Here is a 22,946-nt window from a genome sequence, read left to right as displayed (position 1 = left end):
GCTTCCAGTGCCCCGAGCGCTTCGACGGCGGCGACGCCACCATCTGCTGCGGCAGCTGCGCCCTCCGGTACTGCTGCTCCAGCGCCGAGGCGCGCCTCGACCAGGGCGCCTGCGACAACGACCGGCGGCAGGGCGGCGGCGAGCCGGGCCGCCCCGGCAAGGACGGCCCCGACGGTGCGGCAGGTGAGGCGGCCCCGGCACGGCGAGGATGGTCCCGGGGGTGTCTCCGGCTCGGCGGCTCCACGGGAGCCGTCGCGGGTTTGCGGCGATCTTCTTGCCCGCCCCTTCCCCCCTTGCCGCCGGTTTCCCCCTCCGTCGAGTCGTGGGGCAGGACGGATGCAGTCGGCGCCGGCCGGGCCCGGCGGCCGCTCTCAGACGGGCAGAAGTGCCCAAGCTGAAGGCCTGCCTTTCCCGCCCTTACCGCTGGAAAATCCCAGCCACGTCTCTGCCAGAGCAGGTGACACCACTCCCCTGAGTCCCGGGCCAGCCGGCTCGGCCTGGCACAGCTCTGCCGCCGCTTTGAACGGTCTCCTCAGCCATGGTTGAGCTCCCCATTGAAAAGGCAAGGAAAAATGAGACAACCTGTATGAGCAGATCGGGAAAAGTAACAGGATATTTCAAAAGGACTCTAGCTGGTCCCCACTGTAATTGTGTATGTCCTTTCAGCTCTGAGATCCCCACTTAGGACTGGTTTTACTAGATTGAATTTCAAGGATAAACTCAAATCTTTTTGCTGCTGTTTGAAAAAGCCCCGATGGCTCCCCAGCACCCTTGCTGCCATCCACACATGCTGAGTGCAGGAGAAGTAGCCTGAAGTGATGTTATAATTAGGACAGATTTACTCTTGGAAAACTTGCACATTACAGTGTGGAGCAAGTGTGTGCACCTGCTCAAGAGCTGCTGTAGCGCCAAGTGCAGAAGTGGAGATGATGTTTTACAGCCTTTTGTTTAAAAGTACTAAAACGATGGAAGTGGCCTTTTTGATTATGACTCGCTTCATGTAATCAGCTGTGCCAGGAACTATTCCGACTTGAGCAGACAGATAAAGCCCCCCCTTTGCAGTTCTGAGAACAATGCAATTTTTTTACAATTTTTTAAATTAAAATTTATTACTTTGCCGGTTTGGGAGCCATTGCCCTGTGCTGGCACTGATTAACTTGTGGGTCATTAGCAGTGGCTGCCTTAGCAGGGTCAGGCAGGGTCAAGCGGGGATCCATAGCCGTGCCTGAGTTTTGGAGCTGCCAGGTTTTGGTGGAAGTGATGAACTCCAGGCGTGCTGGGAGCATTCACAGGCACTGAAGGGAGACACCTTCCCTTTGTTATTTTTGGATATATCCATGCAGATTTCTTACCAAAGCAGAGAAAAAAACTTTTTCCCTGGAAAAAATTCCTTGCAGAATCCAGAATCCCTGGATTAGCTCTGCAGCTAGATGAAGCATGGCGCTTGTAACACCAGTGTGGGTTTGATCCCTGTATGGGCCATTCACTTAAGAGCTGCTCTTGATTCCTTTCCAACTCAAGTGTATTCTGTGAAATCTGTACACGTAGCCCAGATTCCTCCAAGGATGGTGTTTACCATCCTTGGGTGGCTCCTAATGGCACCAGTGAGCATTATCCATACTTTCTGCTCCCACCCCTTGCCCACCCTCAGTCCTCCTGCCCTGATGTCCCTTCATGAGGCCTCACAGGGAGGAATGCTGCCCCTTTGGAGCATGGTGCTGTCTCTGCACTGCCTGCTCTGTGGTTTCTCCCTAAAGCCAGGGCGGAAGTGTAGAACAGGTGGGCATTCATCCCCAGGGCTGTGGGGTGTCAGAGCCCCTGTGACTACTGCCTGGTTACTGCCTGGCTGTCACCCTGCCCCAGTGGGCTGACAACAGCCAGAGTAGGCTGGTGATGGAGAGGGATGTCACATGCCACCAGGCTTTGACTACCCCATGATCCTGAGCCCTCAGTAGGGATCCTGCCCCCAGATATCTCCCTAAGGCACTGTTCAAACCCAGCTTTATCTTGCCTGATTATTCTAGTAGGGCATATTGGAGACACAGTTTGAGGAAATGTGGAGCAGCAGTTACTGTGAACTAGACCCCCATGAACAGGAGGGAAATTCAAGGCATTGGGTTCAGCAGCCCTTTTCATCATTCTGGTATAAAATGCTTGGCTTGTATTGACCTTTGCTGGGAGGAGGTGGCCTCTGCTTGGACAAAGCGGGGACTTCTGCTATAGCTGCCGAGGGTTGTCCTTGGCCCCCAGTGACAATGTTTTCCTTGCTGTTGCAGTGCCCATCTACGTGCCGTTCCTTATCGTGGGATCTGTATTTGTCGCCTTCATCATCTTGGGGTCACTGGTGGCAGCTTGCTGCTGCAGATGCCTGCGGCCCAAACAGGAGCCCCAGCAGAGTCGAGCCCCTGCAGGCACCCGCCTGATGGAGACGATCCCCATGATCCCAAGTGCCAGCACCTCCCGGGGTTCTTCCTCCCGCCAGTCGAGCACGGCTGCCAGCTCCAGCTCCAGCGCCAACTCGGGGGCCAGAGCTCCACCGACAAGGTCCCAGACCAACTGCTGCTTGCCAGAAGGGACCATGAATAATGTCTACGTCAACATGCCCACGAACTTCTCGGTGCTGAACTGCCAGCAGGCCACGCAGATCGTGCCGCACCAAGGCCAGTACCTGCACCCGCAGTACGTGGGCTACGCCATGCAGCACGACTCGATGCCGCTGACCCCGGTGCCCCCCTTCCTGGACGGCCTGCAGGGCGGCTACAGGCAGATCCAGTCTCCCTACCCCCACACCAACAGCGAGCAGAAGATGTACCCGGCTGTGACTGTGTAGTGCTGCTGCCTTCCCATCCCCACCCAGCCGATTTTAATATCTGAACTCAACAGAGGAGAAATACTTCCTTGGAACAAAGCTCCCAGAACACCGCTTGTAAATAATTTTGAAAGGCTCATGCATGTCAGACAGTGTTTATAAACCATTTATTTTCATCAGGGTCTGTTGCCAGGAACTGTAAGGATGATATCTCGGAATTAACGTTGCCAGATACGCTCTCATTCCAGCGCGTGATTTACGGCGGCGAAGGATTACGCTGGAAATGCATATGTATTTCAGATCACTGTACTCATGAGATAAATGTCGGAGCCGTTAAGTGCCCTTCAGGTATGACATGGTCACAAGTATTTGCCTAATTAATTCTAGGAAGAGTTTTGTTACACTGTACAAGACCGCAGTACTTCAGAAACCTCTCCGCTCCCAGCTCCATAATGACATTTCCTGTTGCTTTCCAGACAATCACAACTGAGAGCCGAACAGTGCAATCCCTCTGTGCTGGGAGCTGGTACCAGCCCCCATGGCTTCTTACACACATCTGCTTTGGGGTGAAATGCCACCAGAGGCTTGGTCTTGCAAAGACGAATTTTCCTTGTATTATGTAGGAATTAGAAGAGTGAATTATTCTGCTCTTCTTTCCAGTGCACTTGAAACCCTTCTTGGTTTGGTTTTGTCTCAAGATCAGGAACCAGTAGTGGTTTGCACAGACTTTATCTTTGTGAAAGTTTTACTAAAACCAGGGTACGAGGTGCTTGCTCTTCATGACACTCAGCAAAGCTTTTGGTACAGCTGGCAGTGTCTGAACTGAACCTGTCTTGGCAGAGAGAAGTCAGACTCTGATTCCAAACATGCCTGATTTAACCTCACTTCCCATGAAGCAGGAAACCCATGTGAATATGCCCATGAATGTGTCAGCCCCAAAGCCTGCTTGTATTGGAGTCTGCCTGTAGGAAAATGGACTTTCCCTTGTCCCCCTGAGCCCATTCCCAGTCCCCTGCCCTAGCCCATGGGAGTGGGAGAGTGTTACACAGAACCCAGTTGGGATGTGAACGGGTTGGTGGAGGTTTGAAATCCATCCTCTTTTCTTCTTTACCTTTGTGGCAGGGGACTAGGAAGGCACAGCTGTATTTAAAAAATAAAGAAAAAGGCCCAACCAAAGGACAAAGCTGTTTGTGGTGTCACAGGGGTCATGGAGGTGGTGATATGCAGATGGTAGAGACACTTTACACCAGAGCTGTTGGCTCTGTCCTGCTTTTCTTCGTCTGGGGAAAACACCTCTCCAGGTTGAAGAGGCAAGAAACAATCAGGTCATTCTAATTATATCACCCCAAATGCAGCAAACTAAGGCTGGTTTTGTCTCTTAAAAATGTAGCCTTTGCATTTCCATCCACTTGCTCCTGAGCCAAAACAGTGCAACAGAAGACTTGAGCCCCTGTGCAAAACCCAAGCAATTACTGTAACCAGACCAGTGATGACAAAAGGTTTCTTATTGTCTGATACTGTATCAATATGTAGCAATAACTGTGATGCTATGTTTTGTATGTCTGTTTTTAGATGACGCGGAGTGTGCAGACGCATTGCCAAACCCAATGGTTTACTCATAAACACGCCACACACAGGCAGTCTGCAGCAGGCAGCCATGGTTTGGCCACTGACACGGGGAAATGAATAGGTAATTTATCCCAGATCTGTTGTTCCTGGCTGCGATCGCCCAGTCAGTGTGCAGGAGCTGGACAGAAAGATTGGTTTGTGAGACCTGGCTTCCTCTCCCGCCAGGCTGGGTGTCTTTGGGAAGGCGGCGCCCGGCTGCTGGAGGTGTCGGATGCCGCGCAGCTCGGTGCTCGGGGATCTTCAGGACACTGCGTGCTCCAGAGCTGGGTGCTCCCAGGCTTCTGAAGGACCCCCTGCACTCTCTGGCCTCTGGGGATGTAGGTTTCTACCTGCCCACCTTGCAGCAGGGTCACACTGAGCTAGCATCAGGCGCAGCTGCCTGTGCTTCCCCAGGAGCAGGAGGTGCTTGGCCCTGGGTGAGCCCTGGCCAAGGCTGCATGGCCAGACAAGCAGCTCCTCCTGTGGTCGTGACTGTGCCCAGCTGTGAGCCAAGTCAGCTCCCCACCACTGCCTGCCTGCCTGCCTTGCACAGGCCACCTCCTCTGACCTACAAAATTCAGGTGAATCTTTGTATATTGTTTACTTGTTTAAAAAAAAAAAAAAGAAAGAAAGAAAAAAAAAGAATAAGTTAAATTTAAGTCTGTAGAAATTAATTTACAACTGAAGGCAGAGAAAGCGGAGTTCTAATAAAAGGAATTTTGTGATATGTGGTGTTTTTTTAATGTCATGTACAATAATGTAAAACCAATGTTACCATTTGATATAGCTTTTAAATCTCTGAAAGAGCACTTGCTTTAAAGTGTTTCTTACAACTGAAGAAAAAAGCCCCCTTTGTTTCTTAATAAATACTTTATGGTGTGACTTTGGTTTTGTTTGCTTTGTCATAGGGTTTTTATTTTTTCACTTAATGCTTTGCTTTCCTGTGTCTACAAAAGAACATCTGAGCAGCCCACCTCTCCAGACTAGCAAAACCAAAAGTTTGAACTTTTTGCTGTGTTTTTAAAGAGTAACAGTAAACCCAGCAACTTTACATGGCTGAACAGCGTGCTTCAGTGGGGCATGTTCTGAGAGATGGGATGCAGGGAAATGGCATCGGAGCATCAGCTGAGGTGGGGATTCCTCACCACTTGAGTGGCTGTGGCTGGGGAGCAGTGGTGGGAGCAGGATGGGCCAGAGCCTGTCAGCTCATCAAGCTACCTCTTTTCAAAGAATGCCAAATATTCTGCAGCAAATAGCATTTTCTGAGGATTTCAGTTGGACTCACTAGCTGAGCATTTTGGGTGAGTAACTCTAAGTAAGTGGCTGTGCTGTTCCCACTGTCCTCTGCATGGGGACCCTTCTTGCTAGAGAAAACTCCGTAAGTGAGACCAAAACCAAAGCCCCATGGTGCCAGGGGGCATAGCTCAGTCGGGGGCGAGGCCACTCTGCTTTCCTGGTGTTTGCTCCCTCCTGCTGCTGGTGATGCTGGCATTGCACTGTGTGGGCAGGTGGGTGGCTGGAGGAGCCAAAAGGGCATGGAGAGGAAATTGGGTGATTGTTGGATCTGCATATTTATGACTCAAAAAAGTAGGAAAGAACAGTCTGGGAAAAACATCGTCTTGGTCAGGCTGTACATAGCACATTCCAAAATGCCACAGCTTCCTGGTGTTTGGGGGAGGCGAGGTAGCATGGCTGGAAGCAGAAAGCTGGCAGGGAAGGAGGGGGTCAGCCCTGGCTTGGAGCAGATGTGCTGGGGTGATGAGTACTGCGCAGCAGGGGAGGCCGACAATTTGTTAAAGCTTTTCCTTGTATTTTGTATCTGTGGCGTTTCTTTGCCCTTGGCAGTTGTTTACTTTTAGTGCCGTGCCCTGCTGGAGTTGGTGTGCACAGCATGCAGTGGTGAGGGTGGGGAAAAGCCAGCAAACCCTACACAGGCTGGGCTGATGGTGTCCTCACAAGGGGATCTGAGGGCACAGCGGTGCCCCGAGGTGGCTGTAGGCAATCCCGTGCCCTAACCAATAAGCCATGCAGAGAACAGCAGGAAACCATCACCAGTGGCAGGATCCCCTCCCAGCACACACGTGGAGAAACACTCTGGAACATCTCATCTCTGAGCTGGGTGTGTCAGGGATAGATAGAGCCCCTTAGCAGGGCTAAGTGTGTGTGCCCCTGTACAGCTGCCACCAGCTGTGCCACAGTCATTAGGGGATGGTGGAGGTTGGTGCAATTCAGGGCCAATGCTTACATGTGGCCCACAATGCCCAAGGGAAGTGAGCCAGGGAGCAGGTCTCAGCTCAGCACATAAACTTCAGCACCTCCCTTGCAATATATCTCATTTGCTGCTCACTTTTGGTCTTGCTGGAGCTCTTCTCCCTCCAGATTTTCTGCTTTTCCTCCCACTGAAGTTATTACTAAATATTATTCCCCACATATATTCCCTTCTATTTTTTCAAGCTGAATCTCATTTTATTGTTTCCTCCTCATATTTCCTGCTTCTCAGTAGGTCCCTTTGTAATATTTCTCTGTCCCCAGCAGGATTTGCAACATTTTCCTGCCCGGGATTACTTGCAAATGGACTAAACAAATCACATAAGCCTATGCCATCCTTTCTCCCCTTCCCCATCTCCACTGAGTGGAGCCAGTTCCATGGCCACCCTGGAGGCTCCCAGTGTCCCCTGTCCCATAGGAGAGCATTTAATCCTTGTGACTATTTCTGTGCAGCCTGAATGGCCAGGTAATGTTCACTGGAGCTGTAACAGCCTCCTGTGCCTCAGCAATGGGGATAGCCCATGGTGCTGGGCCATGTGCCACAAAATACCAGTGTGGGCTGCAGTGAGAAGGCCTCAGGTGAGCCAACACTGTGGTGTGGCTGCTCTGCACCAAACACTCTATGTACAGTGCTGGCCTCCCAGCAAGCCCTGGAGGTGAGGTTGGCACAGGTGATGTCTTGTTCCAGCACGCTGAGGTGTGCCAGTGCCCCCATCTCCTGGGGGACACCCAGTCCAGGACACAGCTTCCCCCCTTCCCCATCCTACAGCCCTGGCACAGGGATGGATTTGCTCCCCCTGCTGCAGAGATTCCCCTTCCTGTGCCAACACTTGCTGGTTTTGTGATTTGCCCACAGAAATGCTGTCCTAATCGCTTGGCTTAATTCGTCCTTTATACCTGGAAAATCTCAGCACACAGACCTGACCCCAGGCCTTTTTCACCTGACTTGTGACCCTGCACCTCTCACCTTCTCCGGCTTCTCCATGCTGGCTGGTTTACAACGTTTTCCCTTGTGTCATTTCCATCTCCTGCTTGTCCCTGCTGGGCCAGACCATTTGTGGGGGCAGCTGTGCTGGATGGGAACATCTGGGGCATCTGGTTCATGAGCAGAGGCACAGCTTCACTTGGAAAATACCTTCCCACTTAACATCAAAGGTGACATCTTCCAAAGACAAGAGCAAGGCAGCAAACATTCCACCAGGCATGGCTGAAAAGTAGCTAGGTGTGCAAGAGGCTGAGTATCCTCTTACTCCCTGATTTTCATTAGAAGAGGGGAGACAAACCTCTCTGGAGTGTAACAGGAGTCACAGCTCTCAGACTGCAAATGCCTCCAGCATTGTACTGGCCCCTGTCTTTGTCAAAAGTTAGTTGACTCTACTTTTAATTAAATAACAGTAACAATAACAATAACAATATTTTTAATTTAATCAATTTTGGTGGCTGTTTCTGATGAGATGAAGCCATGCAGGTAACAACTCAAAGCAGTCACTTTCTGCACTGAGCAAGGTCTGGTGGGCACATCCAGCTCACCAAAGACATTTTTTCCGTTGCTTTCTGTTTGTATTGTCCAAAACACACCAGGAAATAAAAAAGAAAACTCACCTGAAACCTCGAAATCTTGTCTGCCATCACAGGCTGTTGCAGAGACACTGTTAAGGCTTATAATAGCAAAAAGAGATTTCAAACACTTGAGAAATAATAGCAATAACATCTTTCTCCTAAACGTGATAATCCTTTACTTTCAAGTCAATAGTCTCCTATTGGCTGTTATCAGTCCTTCAGAAAACCTCCAGCAAAATCAGGGCAAACAGTGATGCATCAAGCTTAAAAATGTTTAATTCAACAGATAAGTTGCTTTCCATCAAGCCTTCCTCATGTTTAATGCTGAACCAGCTCAGGGCATGGCCCACCCTGGTTTGCCTCTCTAGGTTAATTTGAAAACAATAAAGTAGGAAGGCACTGCTTTGGATCCCATCAATGCTATTAAACCAGGGCAAGTGGGCATCATGTCAGAAAACAGGAATAGTGAAGCAATAAAATAAAACTACATCCCTATCTCCCTTCCAAGATACCGAGCTTCACAGGATGATAACAAAATTGGTTGGATTGGAGGAGACCTCAAAGATAGTCTAGTTCTAATCCCCTGCAGGAGGGACACCTCCCACTAGACCAGGCTGCTCAGTGTCCCATCCATCCTGGCCTTGAACACTTCCTGGGATGTTGAACCCAACATCCAACATCCTTCCATCAGATTTGGGAAGAGCCTGAAAGTTGAGGTTAGCTCGGCCACAAACTTCCCAGAGCTTGCTGGTGCTGCAGACTCTGGCACTGGGGCAGCTCTGACTTGTTGCAGGACAAGATGAGGATGTCAGCATGTTGTGCAGTCTCTGCTGTGATTCAATACCCAAATGGTAAATATTGGCTTATGCAGCTGCTAATTCCCTCAATATTTGCTTTTGAGAGACAGAATCCTATTGACTTCACACAATCAGACAGTCTATGCGTGACTGTAAATATCTCATTATGGGGGAAAAAATGATTCTCAGATTCTCAAACCAAAAGTGACTGCTGTATATCTACCGTGCAGTCAGAATCAGCTCTCAGTTTAAAAGCTGATGTGCCACCCTCACTGTGGATGGGCAAATACAGACAGGCATTCCACAGGATTTAGTTAGCAGCTATGAGAGCAGTAGGCAGCTCAAGCTCTGATACCTGGCACATCCAAAAGCTGGCACTAGGATCACACTGTGGCTTTTTATGGACTAAGGCATGTATTAGGGAGCTTACAGGCAGCTCCTTCCAGTGTGGAGAGAGGAAGGAGTGAGATGGACCAGCACAGCTACAAAACCAGCACAATATACAAACCCAGCCCACAGTCCTTTTCTTCCAGGCCTTTTTTCCTGAGGGACTGGGGGGTGCTCCTGCTGCCTGTACTGGATACCAACAAGTACCAGCAGCTCCACAGGATCAACAAAGCTGTCTTGGTTTACTGTGACAGCTGTGCTGGACATTTTTGATGGGGCTGTATGTCAGTGCCTACAAGGAGACACCAGACAAGGTGGCTGTGAGAGCTGAGGCTCCCAGACTCACCACTGCAGGACTGAAGTACCAGCTTGCCCTGAAAGCTTCCTCCCTTGAGGGCTGCTTTGTGTGACCCAGGAAGCTCAGTGGCCCCACCACTCTGACGTGACACCTGCACAGGGGCAGCACCAAACACCAAGGGAAATACAGAGGGGAACCACGACGGCTTCTTCGACATCACCCCACTGTCCTTTGAGAGTCATGGCAGGAAAAATGCAACATGAGCTTCCCCATGGTGAACGTCCTGGCTGGCCATGGCCACTGCAGCAAGGTCTCACCATTCCCTTGCCTGGGACACAGCCCCCTCCCCATCTGCCCTTGAGCTCCTTGCCCAGCGAGGACAGCCAAAAACCAGCAGCGTCTTTCAGGGACTTTTAAAGCCTCGTTTCTCTGCAGTCCTGTATTTCTGCTGAGGAGGAAACTCATTGCTCCTTCCAGGTTTCTAAGGACTTGCTGCACCCCAGATGCTGAGGAAACTCAAAGAGGCACGAGGTGCTGGAGGGAGGGCTGGTGACCGGGGACTGCCACAGCAGCACTCACCAAAAGGGATTATGTTTCTGAAATCTTCTTGCTTAACATTCCTCAGCTGGACCTTTCTCAGTTACACTTTTATTTTTTAATGCTCCCATTTCAGACTTGAGCATTAATCTACAGGTTTAGGGACTTTGATTCTTCTTTGTTCTGGTATGAGGCACTGAAGACTGCCGTCAACAGACTTAGCAGCTGCTCCGGCAAATATTTGGCTCTGGGACATGAGCACCAGGCTCTCTCACAGCCTTGCCTGTCAGACTGTTAGAGGGAAAGTCTCGGAGGTGATTAGTCAACTAATATACCTAATAAGGGGTTTAAGCAGCAATCCATTATTTTTAACAATTCTGAGAATTATTTCCCTTTTTAGTGCGCTGTAAAAGAGACGACAGTGCAGGGAGCAGTGGGCTGAGCATCCAATTCTCCCATCACCAACTGAATAAGGCTTATTTAGGTTTATCATCAATTTTATTTTGGCATAATTGATTGCCCAGATGTGTGGGAAGCTTTTACAAACAGCTCAGTTCCTGCTGCTACATGCTTGCAGGCTGGGCTGCAGCTATGGAGGCCCAGAGAAGGAGCAGGCATTTATTGCAGCAAAACAGGGATACACAAGTTCATCACTCTCTTTTTATTTCCCTGCAAAGGAAAAGCGGACACCGGTCTGGCTTTTGGGATAAAAATGTTTTGAAATGGGCTCAAGCAATGAATTGTTAAGGGAAGAGGGGAGATTTGGCTTACAGCTTCTTTCTGTTCTGTAATTAAAAAAAAAATCCAGAAATAATTTGTTGTAAAAAAGTCTCTCTACGCTTTTAAAAACTGGTTCTGCCAGCAATCTATTAGAAAAAATTCTATTCCTCAAATTATGGCACCCTAAGGGGGAAAAATTTTAGCCAAACCATATATAAATATGCATTTTGCTCCTGATAAAATCTGTTTAATTCCAGCATCTATTAATATTTAGGCAAAAGGATCTCTTTGTTAAAGCTCATACCCTTTCATTCTCTATAGGGATCTATAGTGCATGCTCCCCATGGTCACCAAAAATCAAGGCCAACCTTTCCTGCAAACTTAACTTCAGCCGGAACTTGAGTCCCATTCCCGAGTCACTGCCAAGTGTCCCTTGGTGCGTGTGGATGCAGTGCTCCTGGGACATGAGAGCCTTCGTGTGGTGCTTCCTGCTGCTGCTCTTGCTTGAGGCCAGGGAGCTCCAGAGTCACTTCTCCAGCTCTGGCACCGTGGGCTGAGCACCACCAGCAGAGCGATGCGATGTTCCCGAGCGGGCAGGAACAGCCTGTCCTGTGCTCTGGAGGGAATCATCGTGCCTCACCTCACACCTCCCTGCACTGTCACACCGTGCTCCCCCCCAGACTCAGGAGCCTGAAGGGCCAGTGTTAAAAAAGCCTCTTGCAAATTTAGCTGCAAGTAAGGAGGGAAGGGAGGGTTTTTAGGGCTTAATTTTCCCCTGCTGTGTCTATGTGACTTAATTGGGACAAAAGACTTCTAAGCTTTATTTTGGTAGAGATCACTCTCACTTGGTGAGATCAAGTGTATTATTTGAAGAAGAATCTCTCCCTATCCAGCTCATATAAAAAGATAGTTTTCCCCCTGAAGACACTATTCAAATACCAGTACCTGCTGTCAGCTCATCACTACCAGTTCATATTTTGCCATTCTAGCCTTGCATTTGGGGCCTGATTTGAGACCTATTAAAGGAACTCAAGCCTTGTTCTAACGAGCAGGCCCTTAAAACACACCCAAAAGGCCGTGAAAAAATAAAAATAATCCATTCACCAGCTTTGCAGGCTAAATCTCAAATGTATTTAACACTGAACTCTTGCTGCAAAGCTTGTGGGGGGATAAAACAAACAAGCCTCGGTCCACAGGACTGCTTTAATAAAAGGTTTATTGGAAATATTTTTGTGCAGACATACAACAGTCAACAATGCTGTTCAAAGCTACAAATTGTCTAAGTTTTCTGAACCTTCTAAAAATACAAGTAAATGACCTTCATTTGTATTCAGTCTGGGAGGGAAACAAACTCCACTGTAATGCAATGCTGTATTTAAACTACCAGAGGACATTAATAGGACCCGAAAATGGTAACACTTCTAGAGGAAAAAAACCCACACACCACTGCTGCTCTGCTGGGAGCCAATTAAACATCCCCCCACAGCATCACTCCTCTCTGCATATCCAGATTAAAATGTCTCCATCTGAAACAATATTTAAGCAATTCGAGTACAGATATGACAGACAAGTGGGCACATGACTTGGCTCACTGATGAAAAAGATGCTGTTAAAGACCCTGTCACTCAAGACACTGAATATTTGACCTCCCAGTGCAATGGGCTGCACTTTGGGGGCAGAAAGAGGGACAGGGGGAGGTTTTCAAGTCAGACAACTCTTCCAGCACACACATGTACACAGTCCCAGAGGGCTTGGCTGCCCCACTGCTTTATAACTGGAGCTCTTTATAAAAAAAAAAAAAAAGTAAATAAAAAAGAGTTGAGCAACAACTTTGAGCAGCTTTCCAGTCTATGAACTCTTGATAGTAAGAACAGCAAGTACCCTCATTCCCTTTCTGAATCAACATATCAACCAGAAGGGCAGAGGAGAGCATATGCACTGTCTGGTGAACTCCATGTTTTCTAAGAAACCCTGCAGATGTTTTGAAATTGATTAATTTATGCCAAGACAACATCTGGAACATCTTCGCAGGAAACCACCCAGTAAGGTAGTTAGGATTTAAAACAATCATGTCTTTCTGTTAATGTTGGCTTTTCCCCTTGGCTTCATTGCTCCATAATTACAAGGGTGCTGACCTTACAGCTATGCGTAGTGACAGTTTGGCAATATATTAACACATTTCTTCATCGTTAGAATTCTGAGTGATTGCCCAGAGCTGGGATTGCCCACACAGAATTTGTCATTTACCAACTTCTGTTTCTCTTTAATAGCTACAAAGACGCTGAAGGAGAACGGACCTCTTGTGGCAGACTTCAGGAGAACTTATCTCACCTTCTTCATACATAAAGGAAGGCTTTGGATAAATACCAGTACTCAGCCACTTTACCCTCAGTTCACACCACAAACGAGCAGGCCAAGAATCCAAATGAAACAACCCCTGGGCTTCATACACTAATCACAAAGAGATCCAGGTCCCAGGTTAACATGCCCCTTGCACTGGCCTGAGGGACAAGAACCTGCCCAGGAGCAACACCATGGCAGAAGTCCCACTAACTCTTCATGACAGACTGTCAGTCAGGACTGAAATAATTCCAGTGCTCAGTTCTGGTGAGTCCATGAGGCAAAGAGGAACCAGTAAACCTTTTAGCAATTTTCATAAACCAAGAAACAATTTAGCAATCTTCATAACCCAGGAAACAACTTGCTAGAGCCGAAGTATGCCAAGCAGAGGACACTTCTGGCAAGGACTCTTTCCAAGCCCAGGATTCAGCTTGGTACAAGAGAAACTCAGCTTCAGGAGGTAATTTCTGCTCCTTTCCCAGAGCCACAGGAAGGAACCAAAGAAATCAGCTTTATCACAGCTGTTCATGGATGCCTGAGGAATCCCTCCCCTCACTAACCTCTAACAGCAGTAGTGGTCTTGGCCGATCTGTTTTGTTTCCCAGTCCCTTCACCTCTCCAGACAGCCCATCCAAAAGCACATTCCTGGCCAGATAAACTCAGTCAGGCTGTCTAGGTTTCCTGCAGGTCATTGAGAAGCGATCACCTTTGGGATTCACTTGTGTGGCCAAGCAGTGCAGGGCAGTTTCTGGTTTTCATTTTCCAACAAAGCTCAAAGCCTCCATTAATCTTACTGCTACATATGGAAATGGTACCCATATGGATTTATTTTATTGTCACCTATTGTACTGACCTATCCTGTGGCCTTCTCTGGACACACAGCTCTGGTCACAGATGCTGAAATGTAGTGAAGCCTCCCTTGGGTATCTATAGGATACTGGGAAGAGGTGAGTACAAGAATCCTTCCTGACACGACAGAAGGGGTCCAACTGTCTGGAGTCTGAGGAACGTGCAGGGTCAGTGCCACGTTTTAGAAGCAGACTGCTACCCAGATACACCAGGTATAGCATAGACACAGCTCCTCTCCAACCTCTCAGGTATTTCATACCATCACCATTTCTTGTTAGACTCAACAGGACACAAAGAGCTCTCCTGCAACCTGATTGAAGTTTAAGGCATTGATACTGTGTGATGATTCAAAACTAACCTCAGTGCTTAACACTAATGAGAAATCTGACAAACCCAAGGTGCTTCTCAGGGACAAGCACCCACTCATTGCCTTGCTCTGTTTCAAACCTGAGCTGTGAGAAGTACACTCCTCAGAGCATTTAAAGATTAAATTAAGTCATTATTTATAAAACCAAGAGAGAATGTATAGAGAGTATCACTTATCTTCACTGGTGACTGGAGTTAATGTGAAAACAGAAGATTTAGTGAGTTAGCCCAAAAGGGCAAACTAAGCCTGCAGGACAGGGACAGTGCAAGGACTGCACCTCTTGGGCTCTTGGGTTGTCCATAGAGGGCCAAGTTGTACCCTGTGTGGCCACTGACCACGTCCCCACATTTCACATATTCACATAAATAAAGCTTTCTCTTCTTTATTTATGATTTTATTTTTATGACTGTCTCCCAGCAAACACACTACAGTACATGCTGTAAAAAATAATGTAATCTTGGTAACAGAAGACTTCCCTGCAGCGTCTGCTAAGAGCTGCTGGCTGAGGCAGGGGAAGAGACTGCACAGTTCTGGCATGCACTAAGAGGTGTGTAGTCTAGTGAACTGCAGATTAGCGAGGCTTGACTGTTATCTTAATTTACAGCCCATATAGTTCACGTTAACTCTACACACATTTTTAGATACATTAGCAGCTTAGTTTGTCCCAGATACTTTTATTGGTTGTTCGCCATTTCTCCTTGACAAATTATTACTGACTTCCCGTTCTAGCTCCCTACAGCAAGACCTGAAGCCCTGTCAAGGAAGAGAAAATGTCAACAGACTTCTCAGCAGTGCTCAGAGCAGCTCAGGCTCCCGCTCGCCAGCTTTAAATTGCTACTAGGCAATCATTAAAGGAGCAGCAGCTTCTATGCAAGCTGTGATTATGATGTTATAAAAAGCAGCAACTAGAGCCAAATCTAATGCAGGAAAATCACCACTTCCATCTGAACATCCAAACCCATCTCCCTCTGGTTAGTGCAGAGAGCGGCTCAGGAAGGCCTTTTCTGATGAACCCTCAGCAGTTCAGCCTGGACAGTCACGCAGAAATCCCCCATTCCTTCTGCTCCAATACCCTGTCTAGCTGATAATATTTTCACACAGCACTTTCAAAGGCTGCTGTTACTGCTCCGTGCATTTGCCCTAATGAACAAGGAATTCTGTTGATGCAGAGCAGCTGTCATTCTCCTTCTGCTAACACGGCACCCGAATACACCTCACCATTGCTCATCAAGACAAGCAGCTCCAACACCCAGTCTACGGCACATTAAATACATCAATTCCTGTAATGACTGCAAAGAACAAGAAGAATGCCAGGTCTTGACCTGGGTGGGTTCTACAGAATTAACTCAGCTAGAGATTAAGGCCATACAGTGATGATAAAGTCTGACCCACTAGCCCCAGTGTCACATACTGTATAGCCCTGTGACAAATCCCATGTGCAATTCCCATTGAGCTGACAACCAACACACGTACCACAGTCTAAGCCACCATTCACACTAGGGAGGGTTTTTGTTTGTGACACACACTGACCTCAATTTACAGGGAGGTCAAAATGATACAGCCCATAGTCTGCACTAATAAAATAAATCACATCAGATGACAGCTGCTCCTCCCCAGCACCTTTCATTATGTTCTGTAAAATTTTGTTGCCCTAAGTTAAGAACAGAAAAAACTCTGGGATCCCTTCTATTCTCTGCTTAACACATTTACTTGCCATTCTTCATTATCCAAAGGCTTTTAAAAGTTTTTCTTTCTGCAGCCTCATGAAAAGCCTCCAAATTGTTTACATGCCAATGTTTGGCGTGTAGCTTAGAGTACAAAGACTAAGCTGATCTCATTTTGCCTTGGTGGGAAGTTAATTTTCCTTGTGTTTTTACAAAAGGAAGAAACAATTAGCGGTTTTGAGGAGAGGCTTACACCACACATTTCCTAAATAGATTTGGTTTCTAAATAAAAGGAAGTGTTTAACAGGTTATATCAGCATTAAGATTTAAAAACTCCTGGGATTGGGTTTGCTTCCCCCTTATTTATTCACTGCACTAGTATCTGTGTCTTTAAACAAAATTCCTCTCCCAGAAAATACATACATCCACACTTGGCCCCTTGACGTTCATGCCTATGGCAAAATTATTTGCACGTTTTCCTTACTGCATAATTGTCTCATTAGCACTGCAGAAAAAAAGGTGATGACTTCTCCCTCTTTGTCATCAGCCTAATCCAAGACCAATCCCGACTGGCACTGCAGGAGCAAAATTTGCCTTTTCTAAAATAGAAGGGAACTCGGAACCTCTGAGACGGCACTGGAAATTGAATTACAGCACTTGAGCGCTGGCATTTACTCACAACCCTTAAGGAAGATTAAACCAGTAGGCCAGGCTGGAGCTTTCCTTTCCTTTGCTAAACATAAACATTCATATTCAAATTGCTTTTGGATATATTTAAATCAATAGAAAATTCTGGATGATGGTCAATAGGGCAAAAAACAACGCCAGCTTTTCAAATACACAGATGTAGTATATACATTAACCACGAAGCCTGGCTTAAACACAACAGTATTTACTTTATACTGTTCAGAAACGTGTCTTGGCGGCTAAAATTAATAGAACTTGTCTGGAGGACAGCATAAGCTTTCTAAGAGCTCTTTCAGCTTTAACTTATGCCCCAGTTTTTGCCTTTTTTTTTTTTTTTCTTTAAAATTCCAAATTTTAAATTAATTTTATGCAGCAGCATGTCTGTCCCACTGGCACAGCAAGGCCATGGAGCCAGCATTCCTTCCAGGGCTCATGGGTCTGAGTGTTTTGGGAAGCCTGTTGATGGATCATTTCTAGAAGAAGGACTGGTTTGGCTGAACAAACAAACAGCAGGTCTTCTCTTCAGAATGGCCAGCTCTGTGTGTGTCCATGTGTGTGCATGCACATGTGTAATCCCTTCCTGCCCCCCTCTGCAAATCTCCCTTACCTGGCCAGAGGAAGGCTTCTTTAGGGTTACACTATCAGCCTCCTATGCAGATGTACATCTTATCAACATATCTGACAAGATGATACCTTTAAATTAAAATTCTCACTGTTTTGTTCTACTGTTAAACTGGGAGTGGGGTGATGGAGGGAAGCCACCGGCTGGATTTGAAGTGCACATCCAAATACATCATGAAGCATTATGAGGAGGCACCTAGTTGAGTTCATCTTTGTGTACAATGCCATGCACTCAAGACTGCTGCCCTGCCAAGCTCTGACTTCCACATCCTGGCTGTGTGAGTAAGCAATTAGTTGGGTTCCAGAAAGCTAAGATAGAACCCTACTAAATCTTGAAGGGCAAGAAATATTCTAAGTAATTTATTGCTATCTTGTCTTGTTCTGTCACAAGAAGGCAAATAAGCATTTTTAGCTACAAACTGTGAGGCAATCAAAAATTTCACGCCAAATGGTCTGTTGAAAATTTCAGCCAAATTAGTAAACAGTGAATACAAGAAGGAGTAAAGTCTGCATGCAGTTGTGTGCACTTGGTCTGTGTGTAACAAAACAGGAAATCTCAGCACCCCGTTCCAATTAAGCAAAGGCTGACTTCTCATGGAACATAAATTTTCTACTTTTTCCCCAGAACAACCTTATGCTGATGTCTTAAATAGTGGTAAAACATTGTTTTTAATTTCACACCTCACATAGCACAGTCAAATGCTTCATAACAACATAAACAAAACTTTAGGCAGAGAGCTTTGCGACTGAGTCAAACAATGATTTCCCCCCACAATATGCACTCAAGGTTTGCAGGGAGATTACAGAAACTTGTTGGCTAAGGCCACAGAAATGAGTTCTCTGGTGTTTTGGCTGCTGCCGCCAAACCTAGTCAAGAATGTGTTAACAGTGGATGCATTGATCCAAATCCCATTATTCCCACCACCCATCAAGTAAAGAATAATTTATTCTATTTCTGTTCTCCTTTTGGTTGTATCGTAGGATCGAACAACTTGCGACTGGGAAACAACACCGTGTTCTTCTTGAGAAAATGCATACCCATCTGAAAAAGCAAAGGAAGAAAAAAGAAATCAGTTACTGGAGTTGAGCTCAAAAGCACAGACCACTTTTAGGAACAGTTTCAGGCATCACTGAAGTTATGTAATTGAGACTGCACCCATCTCAGTTTCTGTGCTGTGCTTCTGACGCTCAGAGCTGCGCACTGCATTGCCCATGTGGCACAGAAAGGGCATCTGCTGCCAGCTCTGTCCCTCTGCTCCCCTGCCCAGGCCAGGTCAGTGCACACAGTCACCAATGCCCTCTGAGTTAACCTAATAAGGTACAGATTGATTTGAACACACTCCCATAGTACTCCCATAGTGGCAGAGCTTCTCTAAAGACTTGACAGAGCAGTAGAGATTTGCATTTTGGCTTGACTCCTCTGTAGTCTGCTTGATACCAGCAGTTTCTCTGGAGAAAGGTGGGAATGTCTAGCTCACAACCAGATTTTTCTCACATCTTCCCCTTAACTCCCCTCAGGATTTTTTAACAAATTTTCAAGTGGCATCTGACAAATGACACTGTGAAACTCCTGATTCTCTCGGCCAGTCACTTATATTTTGCATAGAGCAAACACACATTCTGGAGGTGTCTATTTTGTTAATCCTGCTAGCTAGCACAATCCTGGGGTTTCCCTAGAAACTGCTCAGATGAAAATAACCACTTGTCTGATTTCTTTTAAAGTACTGTGGACAGGCAAGTGACATTTCTGATAGCATCTGCAGAGCACCACAATGCTGGTAAAACAGTCACAAAAAGCTAATGGGGCAACATGCTGCAACAGCAGACAGACTTGCAGATGTGGCCCCATTCAGAAAATTCTGAATGGAAAACTATGGAAAAGGACAGGAGATTTCTTGACACCCCGAGTCACAAGCATAACAGGAAAATCTTTGCCAGTAAGTGGAGGGGATTCAAACAGAAATACAGTCACATTGCTCCAGTCACATCTCCCTCGCAGAGCTGATTGCAGGACAGCAGGAACCTTGATTTGATTACGTGACCAATCATCCCAGCATCCCATTTTATTTTCCCTGAGTGATTCTATGCCAATATACATACTGCTACAGAGGCACAGCTTTTCCTGCCTGTTGCTGAAGGTTCACAGAATACATTCATAAAGTGCAAACAGTCTTTTGGAAAAAAAGCATGTCCATACTGGATCATTGCAAAGGAAGTATGATGTACAAAACAGGCTTTCATTTTAAAAGGGGTAGATTCACACTTAAACAAACACCTCCAGTTTGTTCCATGTGAAGGGCCAGCATCCTGTTTTTGGCTAAATTCTCCATGGATAAGTCAACTTGGTCGAAGACCACAAGCTTAAGCCCTAGAAGACTGAAGCCCATGTCCCATTACACAACTTGCATCGAGGTGGCTCTGCCATATTTACTTATCCATGAGATTATCCAGTGTAGTAGAGTCTTCAACTGCCATAACTACTGCAAACCCAGCACTGACCACACAAGTCAGTCCTGGGTGCATCTTCCCATGACTTGATTATTCCCAGGGCTAGCACAGGCCTGCAGACAGCCAGGCAGCCCAATCACTCTGCAACACCAGTGCAAAATTCAGCCAAAGGAACCTGTTCACCTCCCTCACACCAATAGGAAACACCTTAATGCAGCAAAAAATTTCAGGCTAAGATGATCTAAGATGATACCAGAGGTATCCTTATATCTGCATGTCCTTCATCTATCCTGGACTACCAGCAACAAGGGTTTTGTGCATATGTCATGGGAAAGGCTGTGACCCCGAAGCTTCTCAGCTGAAGCTCAACATTTGGCAGTTCATTTCAGACTTTTCCTGTAGCTCTCTATACAGGAAGATGAGTTCATATTACATTTTTCTATTCACATTACAATTAAAATTGAACTTCAAGCTGTTCAGGCAGCTGACTGTGCCTTGTGGAATCAAAATGCTGCAAATGCTTGAGTCCCATCTGCACTCCCCAAGCAGCTCTACATTTCCACTGTTTCCAGACCCCATCCACAAACAATGGAAGTTTCCATCTGTCAGTTACTAGGGAACTTTCCAGAAGTTTGAACTTTTCCCCCAACTCCAGTTTTAAAACCACACCTATGAGCCTGCCTTGGGAACAAGGCCCTCATTGATCAGCTGTCCTGCAGCAGCCCAAGGAAGGAGCACATTTCTTCGGAGCCTTCTGGGCACAACTCACCTAACCCTCACAGAGGAAGGACATTTATAGTCTGAGACTTTTTATTAATGGAGGAAAGGCGCACTTTTGAATATCTGTCAGTGTGGCTCACTTGTTAAGAGATTCACATTCTCATCAAATCTAAGGTTTCACTGGTACCAGGTTTATCAGGCAATCTACTGAATTTCAAAAGCATCCTATTGGGTTTTCTTAGAGCTTTGATATTCTATGAGTAGATCCAAATCTAGTCTCCCATTAGGTCTCTAGTTTAATGCACTCTTTTTCTGTTCACTGCAATGGCTGTTCTGGTCTGTGCAAGGCTGGGCTACAGCAACCACCTCGATGTGTGTGCCTTGAACACAGACAGCAACGCTGGGCAAACTCAGCAGCGCTCTCATGGACAACAGCTTCCAAGACCAGGACCAGAAACGGTCCAGAGGGCTCTTTTTATTCCAGAAGATCTCCTCATGGAAGAGAGGAGAAAACATACAGTTTTAGTCACTTCAGGGATTTATTTTAGAGTCCTTCCACTCCTTGCAGTCTCCTCTGATACACCCAAATTGTCTGTCCCAGGATTTGTTTAGGCCAGCCAGCAAGACTGCAGTTGTTACTGGCAGCCCATCAGAACCCTCATCTGCTGCAGCATTTCACTAGTTCATACTGCAGTGGTATTATGGTTTAGTACAGTCCAAAGTACAAAATGCATCTTTTTGTTTGCCTTTGGAGAAAAATGCCCAGATTCAAATCCACTAAAATTTCTAGGGAGTTGGGGAGATGTGAGGGACTTTTTTTTTAAAATCTGTTTTAGGAAATATTACTTCTTAGATAGCACTCTCTGACATAATGAAAAACAATATTGTGGTATCACTTGACCAGCCAGATTCTGTCTCAGGCAAAACACTTGGTTCTGCAGAGTTTTTAAGATGTGCTGTGATGTCGCAGTTCACATTTACCAGTTTAAAAGTGAATGCTAACTCAGCTTTGACTTCTCCAGCAACCATCTTCTATTTAACCTGGAAAAGGGAAAGCTGCCTAAAATCTTGAACAGTTTGACTAATGCTTACAGAAATAATTAATTTGTCTTCTGATAGACCATGCTTATTTTTTCTTAAGGACCCAAGAGGAATTCCTGACAAATGGCCCCATGTCTTTAGTCTCAGATACCAAAGTATTCTACTTGCAAATACTTACTGGTATTTGCAAGTAGAAAACACTCAGATGCCACAGCATCAAATTCTAAACCAATCATTCCTATTTCTTTTTCCTAAATTGATGCTAAAAGATTGCAACTGCACTTAACAGTTAACAAATATGTAGCTTAGAAAAAAGCAGAATAAATACAGAATGTATATTATATTTCAAACACATGCAAGATAAGAGGAAAAAGAGTTTAAAAAGCATCCCAAGTAGCTCCCCTGTTGTTTTTCTAATAAAAATGCACTAGCAGAAAAGTGAAAGGTAGAAGGTGTCTGCTAGTGGAGAATAAATGGTGAGATTAGAGCCCTCAGCATGAACACATTATTATTATTTATTATTTGTCAGCCCCCATACTGTGAAACGAACCTCAGATGACAGGTGCTTTTTCTCCACTGATTAATAAGGTGCAAACCATATGCTCTGCATTCAGATTTACTCTATGAAATCACCATATTCTGTCAAAGGAAGAGGGATTTTCTTTGCTAGCATAGGAGGCCTGGGCCAAGGGCAGTAATGCTCACTCAGGCATGGCTATCGGTGTTTCAGGCGGAGTTCTGCCAAAGCTGTGCTTAACCAGAGCAGGACTCAGCTCCATTTTTAAAGAGCACAGTGAGACAAATGATAACTGAACACCAGCAGGGGCATTACAGGAGGGAAACCACTCTAGAGGGATGCTGTGGAACTTTCCTAAGAGATGGAGGGTACCCCTCCCATGCTCTGGGGGCACAGGAGACACAGGTCAGTCATGCAGGAGGACAGAGGAGGTCAAGAGCCATCTTTTACATCTAGAGAGTTTGTCTAAAGGATGTGCTACTCTCACAAAGTCACAGCAATAAAAAAGGCAAGAATCTGAATGGAGACCTGGAGAAAACCTCACTGCCAGCAAACCCTCTGAGGGGGAGTTTTTGGAAATCATTATTGCTCCTTCCCTCAAGAGTGAGCCACAAAGGAAGCTGAAGGGAAGGGTCCAAAGACACATCTGAGAGGAGCCTGGTAGCATCTCCTGCTCATTCTTAAGAGGTTTCAGAAAGCAGATGGCAA

At 46.4% G+C, this 22,946-nt stretch overlaps 2 protein-coding genes across 3 annotated transcripts in view; one reads left to right on the top strand and one right to left on the bottom strand.

Moving 5' to 3' along the window:
• Window positions 1–6: 6 nt before the first annotated feature.
• On the top strand, window positions 7–5,299 carry SHISA2 (shisa family member 2). Its single transcript, XM_015623115.1, has 2 exons — window positions 7–183; window positions 2,277–5,299. Exon 2 carries the CDS (start codon window positions 2,423–2,425, stop codon window positions 2,828–2,830), a length of 408 nt encoding a protein of 135 aa, XP_015478601.1. The 5' UTR covers window positions 7–183; window positions 2,277–2,422; the 3' UTR covers window positions 2,831–5,299.
• A 6,884-nt stretch (window positions 5,300–12,183) lies between these two features.
• ATP8A2 (ATPase phospholipid transporting 8A2) overlaps window positions 12,184–22,946 on the bottom strand; it is a 311,266-nt gene continuing 300,503 nt past the window's right edge. For both annotated transcript variants that reach the window (XM_015640721.1, XM_015640731.1), the window contains one exon: window positions 12,184–18,554. In XM_015640721.1, coding sequence (XP_015496207.1) covers window positions 18,457–18,554 — 98 coding nt within the window. In that variant the 3' untranslated portion in view covers window positions 12,184–18,456. The remainder of the gene's footprint in view (window positions 18,555–22,946) is intronic.

This window comes from Parus major, chromosome 1 (genome assembly GCF_001522545.3).
Source record: "Parus major isolate Abel chromosome 1, Parus_major1.1, whole genome shotgun sequence".
Classification (NCBI taxonomy): Eukaryota; Metazoa; Chordata; class Aves; order Passeriformes; family Paridae; genus Parus; species Parus major.
Note: the sequence above shows the minus strand (reverse complement) of the source record. Positions and strands in the feature narration are given on the sequence as shown.

Excerpts from the sequence above, each read along its gene's own strand:
- SHISA2 (XM_015623115.1), top strand. The coding sequence starts at position 2,423 with ATGGAGACGATCCCCATGATCCCAAGTGCCAGCACCTCCCGGGGTTCT.